At 43.2% G+C, this 19,183-nt stretch overlaps 1 protein-coding gene across 1 annotated transcript in view; it reads right to left on the minus strand.

Annotated features, from left to right (window-relative positions):
* Positions 1-4,243: 4,243 nt before the first annotated feature.
* LOC147895319 (uncharacterized) overlaps positions 4,244-19,183 on the minus strand; it is a 92,500-nt gene continuing 77,560 nt past the window's right edge. Inside the window, exons 6-10 of the mRNA XM_087383452.1 lie at positions 6,464-6,640; positions 5,399-5,563; positions 5,148-5,294; positions 4,835-4,999; positions 4,244-4,366 (exon numbers count right to left, since the gene is read on the minus strand). Of these exons, the coding sequence (XP_087239578.1) occupies positions 4,244-4,366; positions 4,835-4,999; positions 5,148-5,294; positions 5,399-5,563; positions 6,464-6,640 (777 nt within the window). The remainder of the gene's footprint in view (positions 4,367-4,834; positions 5,000-5,147; positions 5,295-5,398; positions 5,564-6,463; positions 6,641-19,183) is intronic.

The raw sequence follows: 19,183 nt of genomic DNA on the forward strand, positions 1-19,183 counted from the left end.
CCAAGATTTTGGTCTTTCTAGAGTCTCCCAGTGCCTTCACATACCACAATGGTCTTCTCTTCTCTGTTATCAAAGTATCTCTTCCATGGATTCGTATCTAGTTCATCCTCTATGTATTTTAAATCATGGTGCTTGTATTGGGTTCGGTTCACCATTGGAATGTGATCTTAAGTCTACTCTATCAGGTAGCGGATTCCTTGGAAAACCAATCCTAATTGATCACCACTTTGTAGGTCACCATATCAAGAATAACAAGTAAGCCTTTGATTCTTCACTAGTTATAACCTATGAAGATACAATTCCAACTTCTATATCTAGCTTGATTTGTCTATTTTTGTGTACAAAGACAAAGCATTAGCTTTGAATAGCTAGAGATGTTTGGACTTTGTTCATCCTAGTCTCATTTAGGATGTGTATCATTGCATGATTGAAGATTGTTCTCTTTTAGCAGACTAGCCCCATCTCCACTATAACGTATTTTCCCCTTTTTTCCTCCCCATTATGACATGGTTGTGATCAATGTCATGTCTATTTACAATACCTATCGAACATAAACTCCCCTCATTTTGGCAATCAAGAATGCCTTATTTTTTGACCAATATCACATTCCACTATCACATCCATTTTGTAAACTTTTTGAAGGCTTGAGAGTTCTTGGATAGAGTGTATACGCACATCATTGTCTATAGTCATCAATGAACATAATGGACTTGTTGAAGGATTGAGAGTTCTTGGATGAAGTGTATACCCACATCATGTGTATGTACTCGTCAATGAACATAATATACGTGGCTATAGTCATTTTGTTGGGATGACATTGTCATGGTCATCTATCTTGTGATATACAATCTATTTTATAGTACCTATCAAATCATATTAACATAAACTCCCCTCCTCTATCAATCCATAATGCCTTCAACTTTCAATGAGTCTCATCCTATTGTCCCTCTCCATTCCTTAAACTTTTTGAAGGCTTGAGAATTTTTGTGCAAATTATATACCCACATCATTTGGCTATAGTCATCAATGAACGCGAGGAAGTAAATCAATTTGCTAGGGATATTGTAGGAATTGACTGACCATTTTGAGTGAAACAACTCTAATGGTTTCATGGCCCAGTTCATTGTTATTGCCAAGAACAAATCTTGATCTTTCCTTCCATGCAGAGCCCAATATACATCAAGCTGTCGATGAATGATGGGAACCATCCACTATTCCAAAATTCTAAATCATGTTCAAGATAGGCTATTTGACATTATCGAATCTCTCACGTCACAACCTTAAGGTATCTCTATCATCTTGGACCTTCATTGCATGGATGCGATAGGGGCCTTCCTCCTTATCCATTTTTGCAATACCATCCATAAGGATTTATATCGGATGACAACTACATCAAAAACCATGCACATCTTGGTTCTTGCAAGTTGCTTTACAAGGATGCAGATTGTTGCAAAATTTGAGATCATGTAAAGCACTTCCCTGAGTACTATCTTTGCTTTGGTAGTGGTGTTAAATGGCATGTTGACTATTTTGAAAAAGCATAATTCACACCTCAAAAAGGAAGATTTTAAAGTAGAATTCAGTCTCACACATACTCATGCAAATAAAGACTCAAAATCAAGATAGGCATCAAGCCTAAGGTTCCAGGAGCATCTTCTGAGTTCAGATTGAGATTGAGATTGAGAATGTGATTGTGATTGTGATTGTGATTGTTATTGTTATTGTAATTGAGATACCAAAGGTAGAGCACGAGAGTGGTAGTGCAGTACATCTTTCTTCCTACGGGAAGTATTTCCTTTCTAAGGGACTAGTTTTAAACCAAAGAAACTTTTTTTTCATTTCAAATTGTGATCTTATGTGAAAACTTGACTTCTGTAACTAGGTGCCTCACATCTATTCTATTGATCAAGGAAAACATGCTTTGACCTATGACCAAGAAAATTGCAATCACGTCTAGACATGATCTTTCTTTTACTAAAACCTTGGAGAATTTCTAGTTCAAATTATCATGTAGATAGAATGTGCAAAAGGCATGATGCCCTAGATAAAAACTTTCAATTTCTAGAAACAAATCAATATGAGTACCACCTTGCCACCTCAACCAAAGGTCATAGTGCGACTAGTACTCGAATAAAGTTTGTATTAATTAGGTTTTGTGGTGTTCCATCATCGGGATGACTGACTCTAGGTCTAGGAAAAAAAGCACGAAATCAATCCACTTTTTTCATGATTTGAATTGAAAATGCACAAATAGAGTGTATTGCAAGTTATATAGGCATAAATTACACCATATAAGGGCATAGGGGCAAACCTGAGGGATTCTCATGTATATATTCATGTTTATGCGATCAATATGAAGTTCATAGTGCAGAGTTATCTATCAAGTGCACTCCACTCTCTTCCCCCAATCCTCAACATGGTATTAGAGCCATTCATGTTTAATCTATTGTGAGAGAGTACAAGGCCTTGCTCTTCATCAAGGTGTAAGCCCTTAATCTTGTCATGGTACACTCCCTTCTTAGGGAAACTTCATCTTATTAGCTCATCTTGTAGAGCTTCTCTCCATCTATGATTAGAGATATAAAGATCATGATGTTGATTTCTAGAACTTCTTTCAACTCAGTTTGAGTGCTTTCTTCCTTATGAGGTTCCTTCATTATTTTCTAACATTTCTATGAGAGTTCTGTAAGGATTTGTATGTAAGGTATTAGTAAGGTTCGTTTGCTCATCTTTGTAAGGTTCTCAGTCTTGCTCTACGTTGTATTTTTTGAGCATGGTTGTGGTGAGTCATGCATTGTGTCTTACTTGTCTTGCAGTTGTGTGTAAGCATTGTTGGCTTGAGCATGCCTGCTATACTGCTACTTGGTTCATTGCGCCATTGGACTAGCCTTTATCAGTGTCATTGTCAGTTGTAAGCTTGAGGTAGGTTGCTTTGTGCTATTGTATGTGTGTTGCTTGCTATGTGGGCCTGCTTCTTTGGTCAAGTTTGTAGCAATCACAGTCTTTTGATGCTTTGATTCATTGAAGTGGTGTTCAAGTTGTGCAGATGCTACTTGGCGCTGTAGTTATTGTAGAGTAACTATGTGTTGCCGTATGTGCTCGATTTTCTACCTTGGAGTCTATGTGATGTTGCTCTATGTTCAGGCCACATATCCTACTCTAGAATTAGATTTGGCTATAATAAAAGTAGGTAGAGGCAATTACAAAGTAGCTTCTACAACCAGTGCCATGGCACACAAGCAAGTGTTCTAGATACTTACAATGAATCCAAAACTAGGCATTCTAGTTTGTAAAACTCCCCTCTCAATCTTTAAAAAAGAAACTATTGGTGAAATAAGAATACAACCATCTCAAGTGCATAGGCTTTTTTCATAATGTGGAAATTGATATTCCAATATATTATAGAATTTCCCTTCATGTATATGATACTTTTATTAAAAACAAGTCTAACTTGCCTTGACGTATTTCTTTCTCCCCTATAATTAGAAATCAAACTCATATGGTCCATATTACTTAAACAAAGTAAAACTTCCTTTCAACATAAAAATTCCCTCGAAATGTTTGTATTCTATCAAAATGTAAAGAAGTTTTGGTTTCTTCACCACATGAGTATAATTTAATCCGTAAGCCTTGTAGGGTCATTCCCTACACTCTTTTTTTGTCCCATTAATAAAAATCCCCCCATTATTTTTTTAAGTCTGGCATGCATATCATCTAGTGTTTGCCATTAACATTGTGGTTTTAAGCATGCATCCCATTCTTGTCGCTCTCATATCTTCCAGTCTTAACACAAAACTTGATACTTTATCTTTAAAATTACCTTTGCTTCCATTTAAAATTTTAAATTTAAATAGGATGCACCCTTTGAGAATCAATGATAACTTTCAACCTCCCCTTTTATCCTACTTTTAAAATATATTATACTTAGTCAAGTACTAAATGCAAAATGCTACAAATTTTCATAACAAAAATGTCCTAATATAGTAGGTTCTTTTTCTCTACTTGAAATTCACCTCTAAACTTAATCATTGTAAAGTAAATTCCTACACATTGTACATGACATTGTTTTCCTCATCATTATAGATACTTGAAACATAAAAGTTATTATCTTTAAAGGGATGTTTTCACAATGCGCTACTACTTTGAGGAACTTTTAAATTTGAAGTTTAAACAAATATATTTTCAAAGGTGCAATAACAAACAGATGATATAAATAATATAATGCATTTGGTGAGAAACAAAACTATATCTTAATTGTATCAAGTAAATCTTCATAGTTTTCTTCATCTTTCATCCTTCTTAGGGCTTGTATTTCCTCCTCAAGTTCACATTGATCCTCTTCCATCTTCTTCATGTTATTGTATTCCTACATGATGTCATTAATGATACAAATTAAAATATTGGAAATAGAAAATCCATTAGATAAAATTGGGTTAAAGGCTATATTTGAATCGATATGTTAGAATGTATTATTGAGCTAATTCATTGATCTTATTTCATATAATGTCCATAACTATTGATTTTGATCAATAAATTACTTAATGCTAAAAATATATAATTATATAAGGGGTGATTTTTTGTTGTTTCATTTTTTCCATTCTATGACAAAGTGAGACTTCTTGCTGCAAAGGAGATATTTGACCATGGAACCATATTATTTATGTGTCCAAGATTGCATAGATTTCTTCAAGCAAACTTTGCAAAAAAAATTATGGTAGGTACGACTTGTTTAAGATTTTTTTGCTTTGTTCACAAAATAATCTTGCAAAAGAATAGGGACTACTATAGGTGTAAATTGGTGTTTGAAAACCTTCATAGTTCATGTTTAGCTTACCGTCATCCTTTTATGATGGTTTGAAAAGGATTTGTTTTTGAGATATTGGTCTCTCTCCTCTGCTGCACATTGCAATTTGCATTGCCAAGCACGTTGCCATGATCTTTCAGCTTCATATTTATCATTTTCGGCATTCTCCATTTGTTGATTTTTCCTCAAATGGATCTAAGATAAGCAATTTAGGTTTAGTACAATAGTAAGCCAAAATAGCAATACTTTCGTTTATGCATATTAGCCAAAATAACAATAGTAATTCAAAATAACATTATTTTAGTTTATACATAGTCCTACAAGTTTTCATACTTATACCAACCTGCATCTTTCGAGATTTATCACATTCTTCCCAACTCTTCTTTTGCCTTTCCATCCTCATGATTTGTTTCTTTTCTTCTTCATCTTCTTTTTGAGCTTGTTCTAGTTGTAATCTTTTCTCTGTATCTAGTTTAGTAGCCAACAAATCCTGGTACAAAACAAATTGTGGTATGAAACCATAAGTATGCCATAAGATTTATCTTATGTTGATAAATAAAATTTTGTGCTTTTGGAAACAATTTCATTACCTACCTTGTATAGCCTCTCCATCATTTGATCATGTTGCTTTGCTTTCAATGCAACCTTTGTAGCTTCTAATCTGTTTCTTTCATCCATCATCTTTTCTTTCTTTAATGCAAACGCAGTAATCTCTTTGTCTAACTCTTTTGATCTTCTCTTGTCATCATCTTTCCTTGCCTTTACATTGGTCCAATTATAGTACAAATTAAACCAATTACAAATTCCTTACTATCTTCGTTAAAAATTAAGAGGTAATGTTTTTAAAATTATTTCATGATCTTTAAATTGGTGTTGTTATATTTTTTTTTGGAAAATTAAAAGTCCAAATTGGTAAATAGGGAAAGGGAATAGTCAATGTAGCTAGTTGGACTATATTTTAATGAATGACCAAAAGATTTCATGGATACCAATGCATTCACCTTTAAACTTTGTATTTAGACTACTATTAGACAAAGCATACATATATGAACTACCAAAATAGGTTTTTGAGGAAAATTTTGATTAAACTTATATTTCATTTCTCTTAATTTATAAACTTGACTACTAGCGCACTCAAAACTACTTGAGCTTAAGATTTAACTTGCATCAATGATATAAATATGTGTTAATTGTGAGAATGTGTCTTGTTATTTGATAGATTCTTGAGGATAAAAGGAAACATGTAACCTTTGAATGTGTATTCAACAACAGGGGTTTTTCATGCTAGTTTTTGTTAATGTGAAGGGTACTTATTTAGTCAATTTGGGGGAAATTCAAAATTTCCAATGTAAATAGAAAACATTATGTAAGGCATTCGTTAGCATTTGGTTAGCTACCATCTTGGCCTTGTAGTAGAAAATTTGATGGCTTTTCAGACAAAAGAACACTCTATAGATAAAGTATAAGAGACACAAGGGAAAAAATCTCTCTTTCCACTTTAAGAAATATTTTAATGTCATTGGTCTGAGGGAAAATCTTGTTGAAATGCAAAAAATTCAACTTTACACATACAAGGCCTTAGTATTGTTTTAGTTCAATGTGAAAAAAGAAAATACAATTAGCTTCGTAATACAATTAGCTTCGTATTTTAAATGGTACCTGTTGTGCTAGATTTGTATCTACCATTGCTTGATTAATCTCTTTTGTTCTCTGTTTTTTAAGCTTTTCCTTTTCTTCTTGAAATGCTTGATCTTGCTTTTCAAGAATTTGGAGCTCTTCCTTTTCTTGTTCTTTCTTTTTCTTGTTTTCAATCAACATCTTTTCATGCTCATCTAGCTTGAGAAGTGTTAAAAACACTGAAATGAGAATACTAAAGATAATATTTGTAAAGATATCCTCCAAATTGCATGTTAAGAGATTAGCCACAAAATTCAAAAAATGGCATTTCCCATCCTTGTTATGTTGTTCCCTAAGGTAAAGTCAAATCACCATAGACTTATAATCATATTCCATATAAAGCTTATAACATGAATATATACAACTCTAAAGTGGTAGGAAAATAAAATATAAGTAAAGGGTTTTATTTTGTTTTCTAATGTGTAGATACACTAAAACAAAAGAGTATGTCACACATGCCATGTATAAGCACTCAAATGTCATATCAAAAGTGAGAAAATAGCATCACTGTATTGCTAGTTTAACACAATTTGAAATGCATGAAGAATCGAATATGAAGAATTGATATTAGAAAACATTAGTCAGTTCACGACAATTGTCTATCTCAATTTTAAAGTATTGTACATTTGCCACTTTTTTGATATACATACTATCTAAGTATGATGCATTTATGTCACTTTGTGAATCATTAAAAATTCCATCCTATATTATGCTCTTTTTTTAAAACTAATAATAGCATGGAAACCACCCATAAAGATGATCACAAAAGTAAATTCATATTCACAACATGTAAGTAGTATAGTCAAAATATTTAACCTTTCATGATTTATTTTCTTTGCAAGGTAAATTTGAGTAGTATGAAAAATTTCAATTAAATGGTCAATGCACAATCGGGAGTAGCTAATTATTTTTGGGGCACCGCACTGCAATGTGCCGGTAGGTGATATTTCCAATTTGTTGAGGCATGCATGCACTCTTGCTTCCATGTAATGATTACCGATCCAATCTGTCTAAACTCGTTGGCATAATCATTCTGAACATGTTATTGAGCTTGATGCACTTCACACCACAAATTTATTTCTCGAGCATACAACCATTCTGAACACCATGCAAAGCTCAACAGACAACACTCTATGCCTTTATTGGACATGCATATAGTGCGAGACACATGGTAGTTTAATAGAGTGAGACCACCACCTTAGTTCTTGTGCATGGCCACCATGCTACCTTATAGTATGGATGACCTTCACATCACTATGACCACTGCACTTGTTTACCTCACACTATGACCATTGTGCTTGTTCACCTCACCTTACAAGAGATCTACTTTAGCTATTTACAAGCTATTTAACATCGTGGTCACGCTAGCCTGGTGTGACTACTATGCTGGTTCTTGGAGACACCTCAAGCTCAAGAGCTATCTTAGCATTTTATAGACATTTTGTTGGAAAGAGCAGTACACCAACCGCTACACTTGTTCTTGTGTTGGTTCACCTTAGAAGAGACCTATTTTACCTTTTTTTATAGCTATTTTCCCAAATCTATCTTACAATAGATCTATTTTAGAATTTTAGAGCTCTTTTACTACATGCTCATGATGAAATAGAGACACTCATGTTTTCATATTTAAGAGACTTTTTAGACCTTTGTTTTTTAAAAAGGTCTAAAATATGATTAACTTTATGTCCACCGTGTTGGTCTAGAGCCCACTATGCCAATTCTCACCTCTTTTAGTGCATGCTCATGATGGCACAGAGGTACTCATATTTTAGGATTTAAAATATTTCTTTCAACATTTTATCTAAAACGTCAGGGGTTCAATATATAGAAAACTAGACTTTCACGTGCGTCTCAAGGTGTATATTAGAAATCTCTTAGCACTTTTGAGCGTCACCACAATGGAAAGAAACAAGACTCTTGGTGGACATAGGCTCACCCCAGCCATCACAATGGGTGGAATGTACTCGCAGCAGCGGTCCAAGTCAACATTCTACTCTTGACATCGTCCATGTTTGTGAAAGAAATGTTTATCACCCCACACCTTGCTACAAATTTTTTATTACAATAGTCCAATCAAAGTCTACAAGGGAATGAGGCCCAAACAAAATAACCCTCTAAGAAGGATAATACAAGCATGGTTCAAGATGAGGGTGGAGATAAGGAGGATGCTTAATGAGCAAAATGAGCAAACTCTTCCATAAAAATTCCAATTCATTCATTAATAGAAAGCAAATAGATATAGGCCGACTTCTTGCATCTAGAACAAGTTAGTGATCTTGAGACCTCTCGCGAATAGCTAGAGAGTACGAAGCCTATACACAACACATGACATTATAATTTGTGTGCAATGTAATGTGACCACCTTGTAGGAAGAAGAAGACACAAGAGGGATGAGGTTGATACAAGAAGGCATGGTAACAAGATGAAAAAATGAATAGAGATGAGGGTGCTAGAGCAAGATAAACGGGATAGACCATGAATAGTGGAGAAATAGCACTTTGTATGGAGATGAGGGTGCCATGTACGCTCTTTTATGCCCCTGTCTAAGTAGTAGAAGCCCAATGGTATCAATGATTCCTGCCAAAGGTAACTCCTAATCACCCAAAGTGCCATTTAACCAATATAAGCTAGCACATTTTGCAAGCAGGTCCCACCATGGTGGCCCATGTACCAAGCAAACTTCAATCGGCATGTCCAAATCATGAGTGGTCTTTAATTAATCAAATTCAATATGGACCTTGAGGGGTCCCCTTGGTAAGGGCCACACACACAAGCCATATGTGCCTTGATGATGTCATTCACCTACCAAACTATCGTGGTGACAAGTAATTTTATGTACACCATCACGATGGCTAGAATAAAGATAATATCAAAACTTCAATTGATCTTTTATGTACGCATCCTTCTATTAATCAAACTTTGAGCCAAATTTATCATGCATGCCATCCCAGTGTCAGGTATTTCCATGTAAAACATCATGACAGAATCAAATGATATCAAACTTCAATGCTCTTTTATGCATGCATGCAAATAATCATGAGTTGGCCTTCAATCAACCAAATTTGAGTCATATACCGCGTTTAATTAATCATATGGTGGTATTGTTCTCATGTTAGGCAGTGAAATTTGAGCTGAAGTAATATACACATGCCAACTCGGTGGCACGTCGAAATAATCATGAGTTGCCTTCAATGAATCAAAATTCAAGGCATATACTGCATTCAATTAATCACGTGTGCCAGTCTATTGGCTTCATTTCCATGTTTGGGCCACCAAATTAAGTCTCGATGACTCATAATTAAGTGCTCACTCTACTTAATCACATGCAATCTTCGTGGTACTTACTCTACTTAATCACATGCAAGCCCAGTGGTTGTCTCTTGCACGTGCATCATTACATTATTAAATTGACACCACCTTGGTAGCCATCATGGACTATCAAAATTAACACATAGGCCATCCAAGCAATTACCACAATGGTGACGCAACTTATACATGCATGCAAGTGGGTTTTTGACATTATCCTTTGCACACAGCCATCCTAAACTTCCTGCAACTTCTATCCTCTCTTACAATAGATCCCTTTGGCCACATCGAGTTTCAAAACTTTCCATCTAGTCCCTCCCCAATGGATCTCTCTAGACACACTAAGTTTCAAGGCTTGCCCTCTAGCCTGTCTACAATTGATCCTTTTGGATACACCAAGTTTCAAAACTTGCCATCCATCCTTGCCCAATTGGTCTCTCTGGACACATTGAGTTTTAAAACTTGCCATCCAACCCCTCCCAAATGGATCCCTCTACACACACCAAGTTCCAACAATTACCATCCAACTGCTTCCATCACAAAATTGTGACACACTCCGCATCTAGCTTTTCCCAATGCGATGGTTTCGTGGCTGATAGAAGCGGGCGAGGATTGACTGAAGGCAGAGCCATTGTCAATCAGGGTGGAAAGGTCGGCTTGAACACTGTTGAGCACCGTCTGACTAAAAAGCTGCTTAGGAAGAGGGTGAAGGCAGAGGAGAGTCCGAGATGAGGGTGAAGGTAGAAGGAGGGGATGAAGGGTGAGGGTGAGGGTGAGGATGAAGGGAGGAAGAAGGGTGAGGATGAGGATGAAGGGAGGAGGGACGAAGGAGGAGGGGAGGGGAGGGGAGGGGAGAGGTAGGCTGAAAGGGTGGGAGAGGAAGTGAGGGATGCGGGGGGAGGGGGCGGGGGAGGAAGGCGGGGGAAAGGGGCGGGGGGGGCCAGCGGAGGAGGCGGGGGTAGGGGCTGAGGGGGCAGGGGTAGAGAGCGTGGGAAGGGGGGTTGAGGAGTAGGGGTAGAGAACGGGGGTAGAGGGCAGGGGAGAGGGGCTGAGAAGCGGGGGTAGGGGGCACCATACATGGCCATCCAATCAATTACCACAATGGTGAGGCTACTTATACATGCATGCAAGTGGGTTTTCGACATTATCCTTTGCACACAGCCATCCTGAACTTCCTACAACTTCTATCCTCTCTCACAATAGATCCCTTTGGGCACATCAAGTTTCAAAACTTTCCATCTAGTCCATCCCCATGATGGATCTCTCTAGACACGCTAAGTTTCAGCGCTTGCCCTCTAGCCCGCCGTCTACAATCAATCCTTTTGGATACACCAAGTTTCAAAACTTGCCATCCATCCTTGCCCAATTGGTCTCTCTGGACACATTGAGTTTTAAAACTTGCCATCCAACCCCTCCCAAATGGATCCCTGTACACACACCAAGTTCCAACAGTTACCATCCAGCTGCTTCCATCACAAAATTGTGACACACTCCGCATCTAGCTTTTCCCATATTTAGAAGCCCAATATGGGTTCTCTTATCAACTTCACCAAGATGACGAAAGAAGATGCGAAGGAGGGATATGTTATCTAACATGATTAAAAGATTCCTATCGATGAAAGCCTGATTTAGGGAGGATGTGAAGAGACATAGTAGCTAGCTAGGAATGGAATGGAAATATGGAAAGCATAATGAAAGGAAAAATCGAAAGGAAAGAAAGTACAAGTGCAAGGCACTAACCAAAATACTCACAATGTATTGACAGCTTGATGTTGACAACTATTTGAGACTCAAGACAAGTACAGCAATATATAGTTTGAAACTAGACTCTAGAAAGCCATAGTGTATATGGGATAACTCCCAATATGACACGTGGCATGTCTAGGACTCATTAGACTATAAAACACCCCCTAGACACCTAGTACACTCATTTTTTAAAACTCACTTTGGCTTCATATTCCAACACCCCCCCATGAAGGCAAGGTGAGAGACCATTGGAATGGCACCAAGAACAGAACATGACAATGATGGTCTAAGGTGAGGGATTATTGGAATGGAACCAAGAACAGAACATGACAATGACGGTCATCAAACTGTGTACCCTATGTAACTCAGAGGCTAAAGTCTGAGCATGTTCAGAGGTTGATCCAAGCACTCTCATGGCTTGAGACTCAACATGCTCACACGCTCATGTTATAGCATGGCTACATGACCAGCTCATAGGTCTAGGAATGCACCAACATCCTGGAACTCGGCCAGGCCTGATAACAAGACCTATCAAAGCCAATACATGGCTTCCACAATAAATCCCCCTCTAAACCTATCAAAGCCAATACATATGGCTCCCACAGTACATTCCCCCTTGGCTTCATATCGAGAAACTGGGATGAAGTCACACACCAAAAAAATAGGAAAACCAATATATCTTTTTAGGAGGACTATCCAAGGCAGAGGACCTTTAGACTCAATGAAAACCAAACACTTAATACATATCATTTTAGGGGGACTACCCAAGGTAGAGGACCCCAAAATACATCAAGTTGTAGTAATAAATAAAGAATAAATCTCTTAAGAGTAAGAGATGTCCTCCAAGTAGCCACTGCACATGTGTGCACATCCCTGCGAGTCAATGATGATGCCAATGAGGCACTAGGCATGGATGCCCCAAAATATGTCGGTGAAGTCCATGGGGTAGCTACATGGAGCAATCAAGACGTGACTCTCAAAATGTCGGAGTGAGAGTCACCCAAAAGTCGATGTAGAGGCCTTAGGTACCACTAGCAATCAGAAAGTCGATCAATGCGAAGTACCTCAAGCACCGATCAAATAAGCAATGTCGAGGAAGTCACTTATTGATGTAGAGTGGTCTGCATCAAGCTCGAAGCAATGCACCAATCGGAGAAGTTACTATACCATGCTGGAAGCATCTTCACTTCCAATGCAATAGTAGGAAGTGGAGATTCACCTCGGGCAAGTCAAATTGAAGAAGAGATGCTCCTTGCTGAGAGCTCAACAAGTAGGACTGGCTAGAGCTAGAGCTGCATGGGCAGTAGGAGCTGCGTGGACAACAGCAGCAGCAACAGCTAAGAGCCAATGTGGACTGTTGCTGGCCAGCAGAGGGGAGCTGAGCAGATCATACGGCAGAGAATGGCGGATAGAGAACCAGCATCGCAGGCAGAGGAGTAGCAGGATGGCAGGCAGAGAGGCGGGCAGAAGAGCAGCAGGATGGCATGCAGAGAGGCGGGTAGAATGGCGAAAAAATGGCCGCTCAATTGGCTGAGCAATGGCGGATGCTGTAGCTCCATGCGAACCTTCCTTGCTGAGGCTTGGGTGGAAGAGGGAGTGCTCAAGGAAGGAGAGGAGAAGAGAGCAAAGGTGGAGAGGAACTTGTGAGGAGAGGGAGTGGAGGAGTTAGCCTCTCCATAGGTCTGAGATGGGCTTTAAGACCCCCTCATTCCTTGAGGAAAGCTAGCTCTGATACCACATGAAGAGACATAGTAGCTAGCTAGGAACGAAATGGAAATATGGAAAGCATAATGAAAGGAAAAATGGAAAGGAAAGAAAGTACAAGTGCAAGGCAACAACCAAAATACTCACAATGTATTGATAGCTTGATGTTGATAACTATTTGAGACTCAAGACAAGTACAACACTATATAGTGTGAGACTAGACTCTAGAAAGCCATAGTGTATATGGGATAACTCCCAATACACCCCCTAGACACCTAGTACACTCATTTTTTTAAACTCACTTTGGATGTAGAGACCATGATTACCGTAGAACAGGCACAAGCCATGGTAGACCAGGTAGAAGAGAAGGTCATCCAGGAACAAGAGAAAGATGAGACCACTAAGGCCCAAGCAACAAAAGCTACAAAAATGAGTAGTAAGTAAAGGCAGAGAAGAGAAGAAGTAGACAAGCACATCAAGTACCTGCATCAATAGCTTAAAAGAACTAGAATGAATGAGAACAAAATGGAGGGCAATGTAACAAAAATAAAAGAACAATCGCATGCCCACTTCGATCAATGTCACTACTCTAAAGAATTTTGGTAGACTTAGCACTCCATAGCAACTTGTTCGGCTCCTACAAATGCTCCCACCCCCTCCCCCGCTCCCGTCTACCCCCCCCTCGTGCTTTTCTCGGCCCCCTCTCCCCTCCCCCTCCTCTTTCTCTGTTGCCTCCTGCTGTGCCCCTCCATCCCCCTCTCCTCCTTCTCCGCCCGCCATCCCCCCCCCCTCTCCTTCCTTCTCCGCCCCTCCGTCCTCTCCCCGCCTCCCCCCCCGCCCCTTCCTCCCCCTCCCCGCTGTTGCGCAACGTTGCCACCCCCCCTCCCCCTCCCTCCTCACCTTTCTTCCCTACCCCCTCTCGTGCTGCGCTGCCACACCCCCCCTCTCCTTCCTCCTCTTCCCCGCCCTGCGCTGCGCTGCCCCCCCCCTCCCTCCTCCTTTCCTTCCCCCTTCGCCATTCGCTCCCTCTCCACCACCTCTCCTCCCCCTACTTCCCCGTACTTCTCCATCCCTCCCTCTTTCCTCCCCTGCCTCCATCCCACTCCCCCCTCCCTCCATCCCACTCCCCCCCCCTCCCTCCTCCTTTCCTTCCCCCTTCGCCATTCGCTCCCTCTCCACCACCTCTCCTCCCCCTACTTCCCCGTACTTCTCCATCCCTCCCTCTTTCCTCCCCTACCTCCATCCCACTCCCCCCTCCCTCGCCTCTGCCACTTCCTTGCCCTGCCTTTTGAAGCGTTCGCAGTTTGTCGGTGCGGTATGGCGGCCATGAGCCCGGAACCGATGGCCCAGACGGACCCCCCCTTCCATCAGCCTACCGCATAACACTAACAGAGCATCAGGCCTCCTTGGTGAAGCAGGCCGCCACGGACTTCTCCCAGACATCCGTTTATGGGAGAGTCATTGGCTACGCCCCTTCACGAGCAGACATCAGGGACTGGTTGCAATCCACCATCTACCTTGAGGACAGCCACATTGAGGAGGTCGCACTCATGGGACGTGGTATCTTCTGGCTCAAGCTCTTCTCAGCACACGCTGCGAGCGATATGGTCAGACGGTCCCCTACTTTTGTGGGTGGGAAGATCATCCTTATGGTCCCATGGTATAGGGGTTTCAGTGTAGCGGACTTCGATGCCTGCTTCCGCATTCCTCGCCATCCAGTTACCCTCATTTTCCCAGGCCTCGCAACAGAGCTTCGCCCGATCATCAAGGACCTGGGGGCGCACTTCGGTTGGCTCATGCAGGACACCTTCGTTGATGGGGCGGCAACCCAAGGGGTGCCACGTGTCAAAGTGGCAGTCCTAGATCTGCAGAGTATCCCCTCGGAGTTCGAGATTGAGACGGACACAGGTGTGGTGACGCAGCGCATTATGGTCACTGGTCGCCCAGATCAGTGTCTGAGAGGCCATGGCTTCGGGCACCAGGCACGCTCTTGCCCTCGCTTCACGAGGACAGAACCTCAGATGGCCCCCATCCAAGCAACTCAGGATCCCCCCCGCCAGGAATCGACACCCCCTCCCGAAGGGGAAGGCTGGACTGAGGTCAAAAGAAAACGGAAAGGAAACAAAACAGGACCAAAAAAGCCTTCCCATCTACAGCAAGAGACCCCTGTGGTCACCAATCAGCAGCAGCCTGATAAGGGGAAGGAGAAAGGGAAGGAGAAGATCAGCCAGCCTCCCCCTCATCCTTCACCCCCCCCCCCTCCCCCCTCCTCCTCGGTCCCCCTACCTTCCCCCCCTCCAGGATCCCCCCTAGCACCTTTGGTTTCAGCCCCCCTCTCTCCCTCGAGCATGATCCCGAGGGAACCCCCCCTACCGCCTGCGGCCCCGAAGCCAGCACAGACCTCCTCCGCGCCTATTTCTCCTGGCCCGGTGGAGGGGAGAGGCCCTTCCTCGCAGATGGCCAGCACCACTCCAGCTTGTTCGACAGCCAGCACCCCTCTTTCTGGTTCAAACTCCTCATCCTCGTCCCCACACCCAAGGGCAGCTCCTAGAGCTCTACCTTTGGAGTTTTACTGAGCAGGACCTTGGGATTATTTGGATGCAGCGGGTATTGGCTCCTTCCCTGCATGCCTAGACATCAGCATCTTCTTCCTCCGAAAGGGGGCGGAGGGTAAGGTGTCTGTCCTTGTCCCCCATGATGGTCCTAGCTATTTCTTCACTATCACCAGTGATAGGAATGAGCAATGGACGAATGAAAATGTTTGGGAAACGATTCGAGATCAGTCCCAGGAGCGGGTGCAGGACTGGATTGGTAGCAGAGCAGCGGAGCTTCTTCAGCAGCAGTGGAAGGAGGGTGACGTTCGTCTGAGATGGCGCCACAGCACCAAACGATTCCGCCTTTTGGTCATCATTCGACTGCCTCTGGAGTGGATCTACGTGGAAGGGCTCTGCCCATGGAGGACCTCAGAGGTAACGGGCTTCTACAGTATTTCCCTAGCAGAGGCTTCGAGTTGGTTAGAGAGAGCTTACCACCATGGGATGAAGGGCCTCTCCCCTCTGTTGAAGGTTTTAGAGGATGGGTCCAATGATCCGGCCTCTCCTTCGAAACCCTCACAGAAGCACCTTCATCTGCACACTGGACATCCTCCAACCACCTCGACATCGACCGCAAGCATACAGCTGTTTCTGGCCAACCTCCCCTCTTCATGAGTATATGCATTATCTCTTGGAATGTCAACGGGTTCCACTCATCAGGAACCCGCGGCCCCAGGAAGATGGTGCTCAGACAGGACCTCCAGCCAGCCTTGGTGGGAAGGGTAGATGTGCTCCTATTGCAGGAACACAAGCTTTCGGCTTCTCAGACCAGTAAGTGTGGGAAGGTCCTCACAGGACGCTGCCACACCTACTGGGAACCTTCGATTGGCGAGCAGGGGAGGAGCGGGGGTGTCTGTACCTCCATCGACGCTTCTCTAGTTCAGCATGTGTGTGGTTTTGGCACCCTGATCCTAGGACGAGCGCTTTGGGTGGGCTTGAATATTGAGGGATCCCACATCGGCATCCTCAATATCTATGCCCTGACCGACCTTAGACGGAGAGCCACTTTCTAGAGCTCTTTAACAGACTTATTGCCAAAGATGGATTCTTGGATTGTAGGAGGGGACTTCAATAACCTTGAGACTTTAGAGGATCAGTAGGGACGAGGCCCAGAGTTCCTCGGTATAGCTCAGGCGGAGCAGGCAGATTGGGACTCCTTGTTCGCTGTGGGAGGTCAGGACAGCTGGAGGGAGCCTTCCTTTTGCAGATGGACAGGGAGTTTGGACTTCTCTTGGGGTTACAGGAGGGAGGGAGGCAGACTTCTGGAGCAGTTGGACCGTTTCTATGTCAGCGATTGGGCGCTAGGCAGAGGTGGAGAGTCAGGAGTGGTTCCACAGACGACCCTCTCTGACCATGCCCTAGTCATCCTAGTCCTGGACTCAGCCTCTCACTCCTTACCTCCACGCTCGTGCCGGATCCCAGACTCCATCTACTCTAGAGCAGTGGTTCGCAGCAGGATAGTGGACCTGTGGGAGCAGGATTGGGACCCCATGGGGGATATGGCAGCTCAGGTAGCTCAGGTTCTTGCCGAGTCTAGCCTCATCTGTTAGCAGGAGGCGATTCAGGTCAGGCAGCAATGGTGGGCGAAGGAGAGGGGTCTCAGACGAGATCTTGCCTCGATACAGTGGATGCAGCAGTCTTCTCCAGGCTCTGAGGAGCTCAGACGACAGGAGGTTAGAGCCCGAGCCATGCTAGAGGAGATCACCCAGTGACACTCAAAGTTCTCGTTTCATGCTTCCAAGTCCTTTTGGGCTAGGAAAGGCGACAGGATGTGCAAAGAGTTCTTCAGGACTCATGGCCAAAGATCAGTAGGGGAACAGCTCCGATCTCTTAGAGCGCAGGATGGTAGTGTCAAGACAGATCCATACGAGGTCTGGGACTTGGCGACAGATTTCTATAGATCCCTGTTCCAGCAAGAGCCCCCAGACCTTCATGCCCGCCGTTGCAGCGAGAAGGTGTGGAGGTATACACCGTCGCTCGTGCAACCTAGCATGAGTGAAACCCTTCTTGCCCCTTTCACCATGGCAGAGATGCAGGATGTGGTGAGCGCTATTGATGGGCAGAAATGCCCAGGTGAGGATGGGCTCTCTAGAGATTTCTTCACCACCTTCTGGGAGCAGGTCCACCAGCCCTTGCTCACACCTTCCAGCATATCTTCTCCAGCGGGCAGATGCCAGAGAGCCTTGCAACAGGCTTGATTTGCCTCATCCCCAAAGGGGGGGACCGTCAGGAGATCAGACAGTGGCGCCCTATCACCCTCCTCCCGACTGCCTACAAAATCCTTGCCAAGATGATCAGTAGCCGCATCCGCCCCCTGCTACATGACTTGATCCATGACACCCAGACTGGTTTTGTCCAAGATCGCAGCATTTTGGACAACATTTTCACATTCTTAGAGGCGACGGAGTGGGCCCAGCACAGTGGCCAGCACCTTGCCATACTCCTTCTTGACTTTGAGAAGGCATACGACAAGGTAGACTGGTCCTTCTTGCGCCCTACCCTCTTCCTATTTTTTGCGGAGGCCATGACTCACTTCCTACGAGCCCGTACCATTGGTCTTCGAGGGATGCGCCTCCCTATTCGGGACGATGCGAAACTTCTGGACTCCGAGTATGCAAACGACACGGCCCTGTATGTGCAGGATGATATCGAGTCACTGGAGCGAGTGAGACTGTCTTTAGAGGTTTTTTGCCTAGCCGCTAGGGCAAAAATCAACTGGCATAAGTCAGTTGGTTTTCTTACGGATCCAGGAGCCAGCTCACAGTGGGGTATTTTCTTGGGGTTTCGCTGGATCCCTAGAGGACAGACGACACGTTACTTGGGATTCCAGGTAGGCCTGGATATCACGCCGGCTCAGCAGTTCTTACCGGTCCTAGTCTTCATACGACGGAAGCTAGCCTTTTGGAGCATGGCTCAGCTATCTTTGGCAGGCAGGGCCCTTGTGGTCAACCGGGTCCTTCTTGCCACCACTTGGTACGTGGCATCTTGCTAGTGTTTCTCGAGATCGTGTGTAGCCCAGCTGAGGAGACTGGTGCGAAACTTTCTTTGGTCTGGCTCATATGGTTCTGGCACCACCAGAGCCTGGGTCGCCTCGCAGACGATCATTCTCCCCCAGACAGAGGGCGGTCTTGGCATCATAGATGTAGAACTGCAGAGTCAGGCATTACTTGGCAAGTTAGTCATCCGCGGTCTGACCCCAGGAGGGCAGACGTGGAAGCTCTTGCTTCAGCATGGTCTCAACGCGTGTATCCCCCAAAGAGGAGGTGATTGGCAGCCATCTATTCGGTGGATTTTCACTTCTGCACCACTGACTCAGCCCCATTCCCCCTTCCTCCGTAGCCTCGTCTCGGTC

Source organism: Dipteris shenzhenensis, chromosome 13 (assembly GCF_047967505.1).
Source record: "Dipteris shenzhenensis isolate YYH24624 ecotype China chromosome 13, Dip_SZ_1.0, whole genome shotgun sequence".
In the NCBI taxonomy this organism is placed as follows: Eukaryota; Viridiplantae; Streptophyta; class Polypodiopsida; order Gleicheniales; family Dipteridaceae; genus Dipteris; species Dipteris shenzhenensis.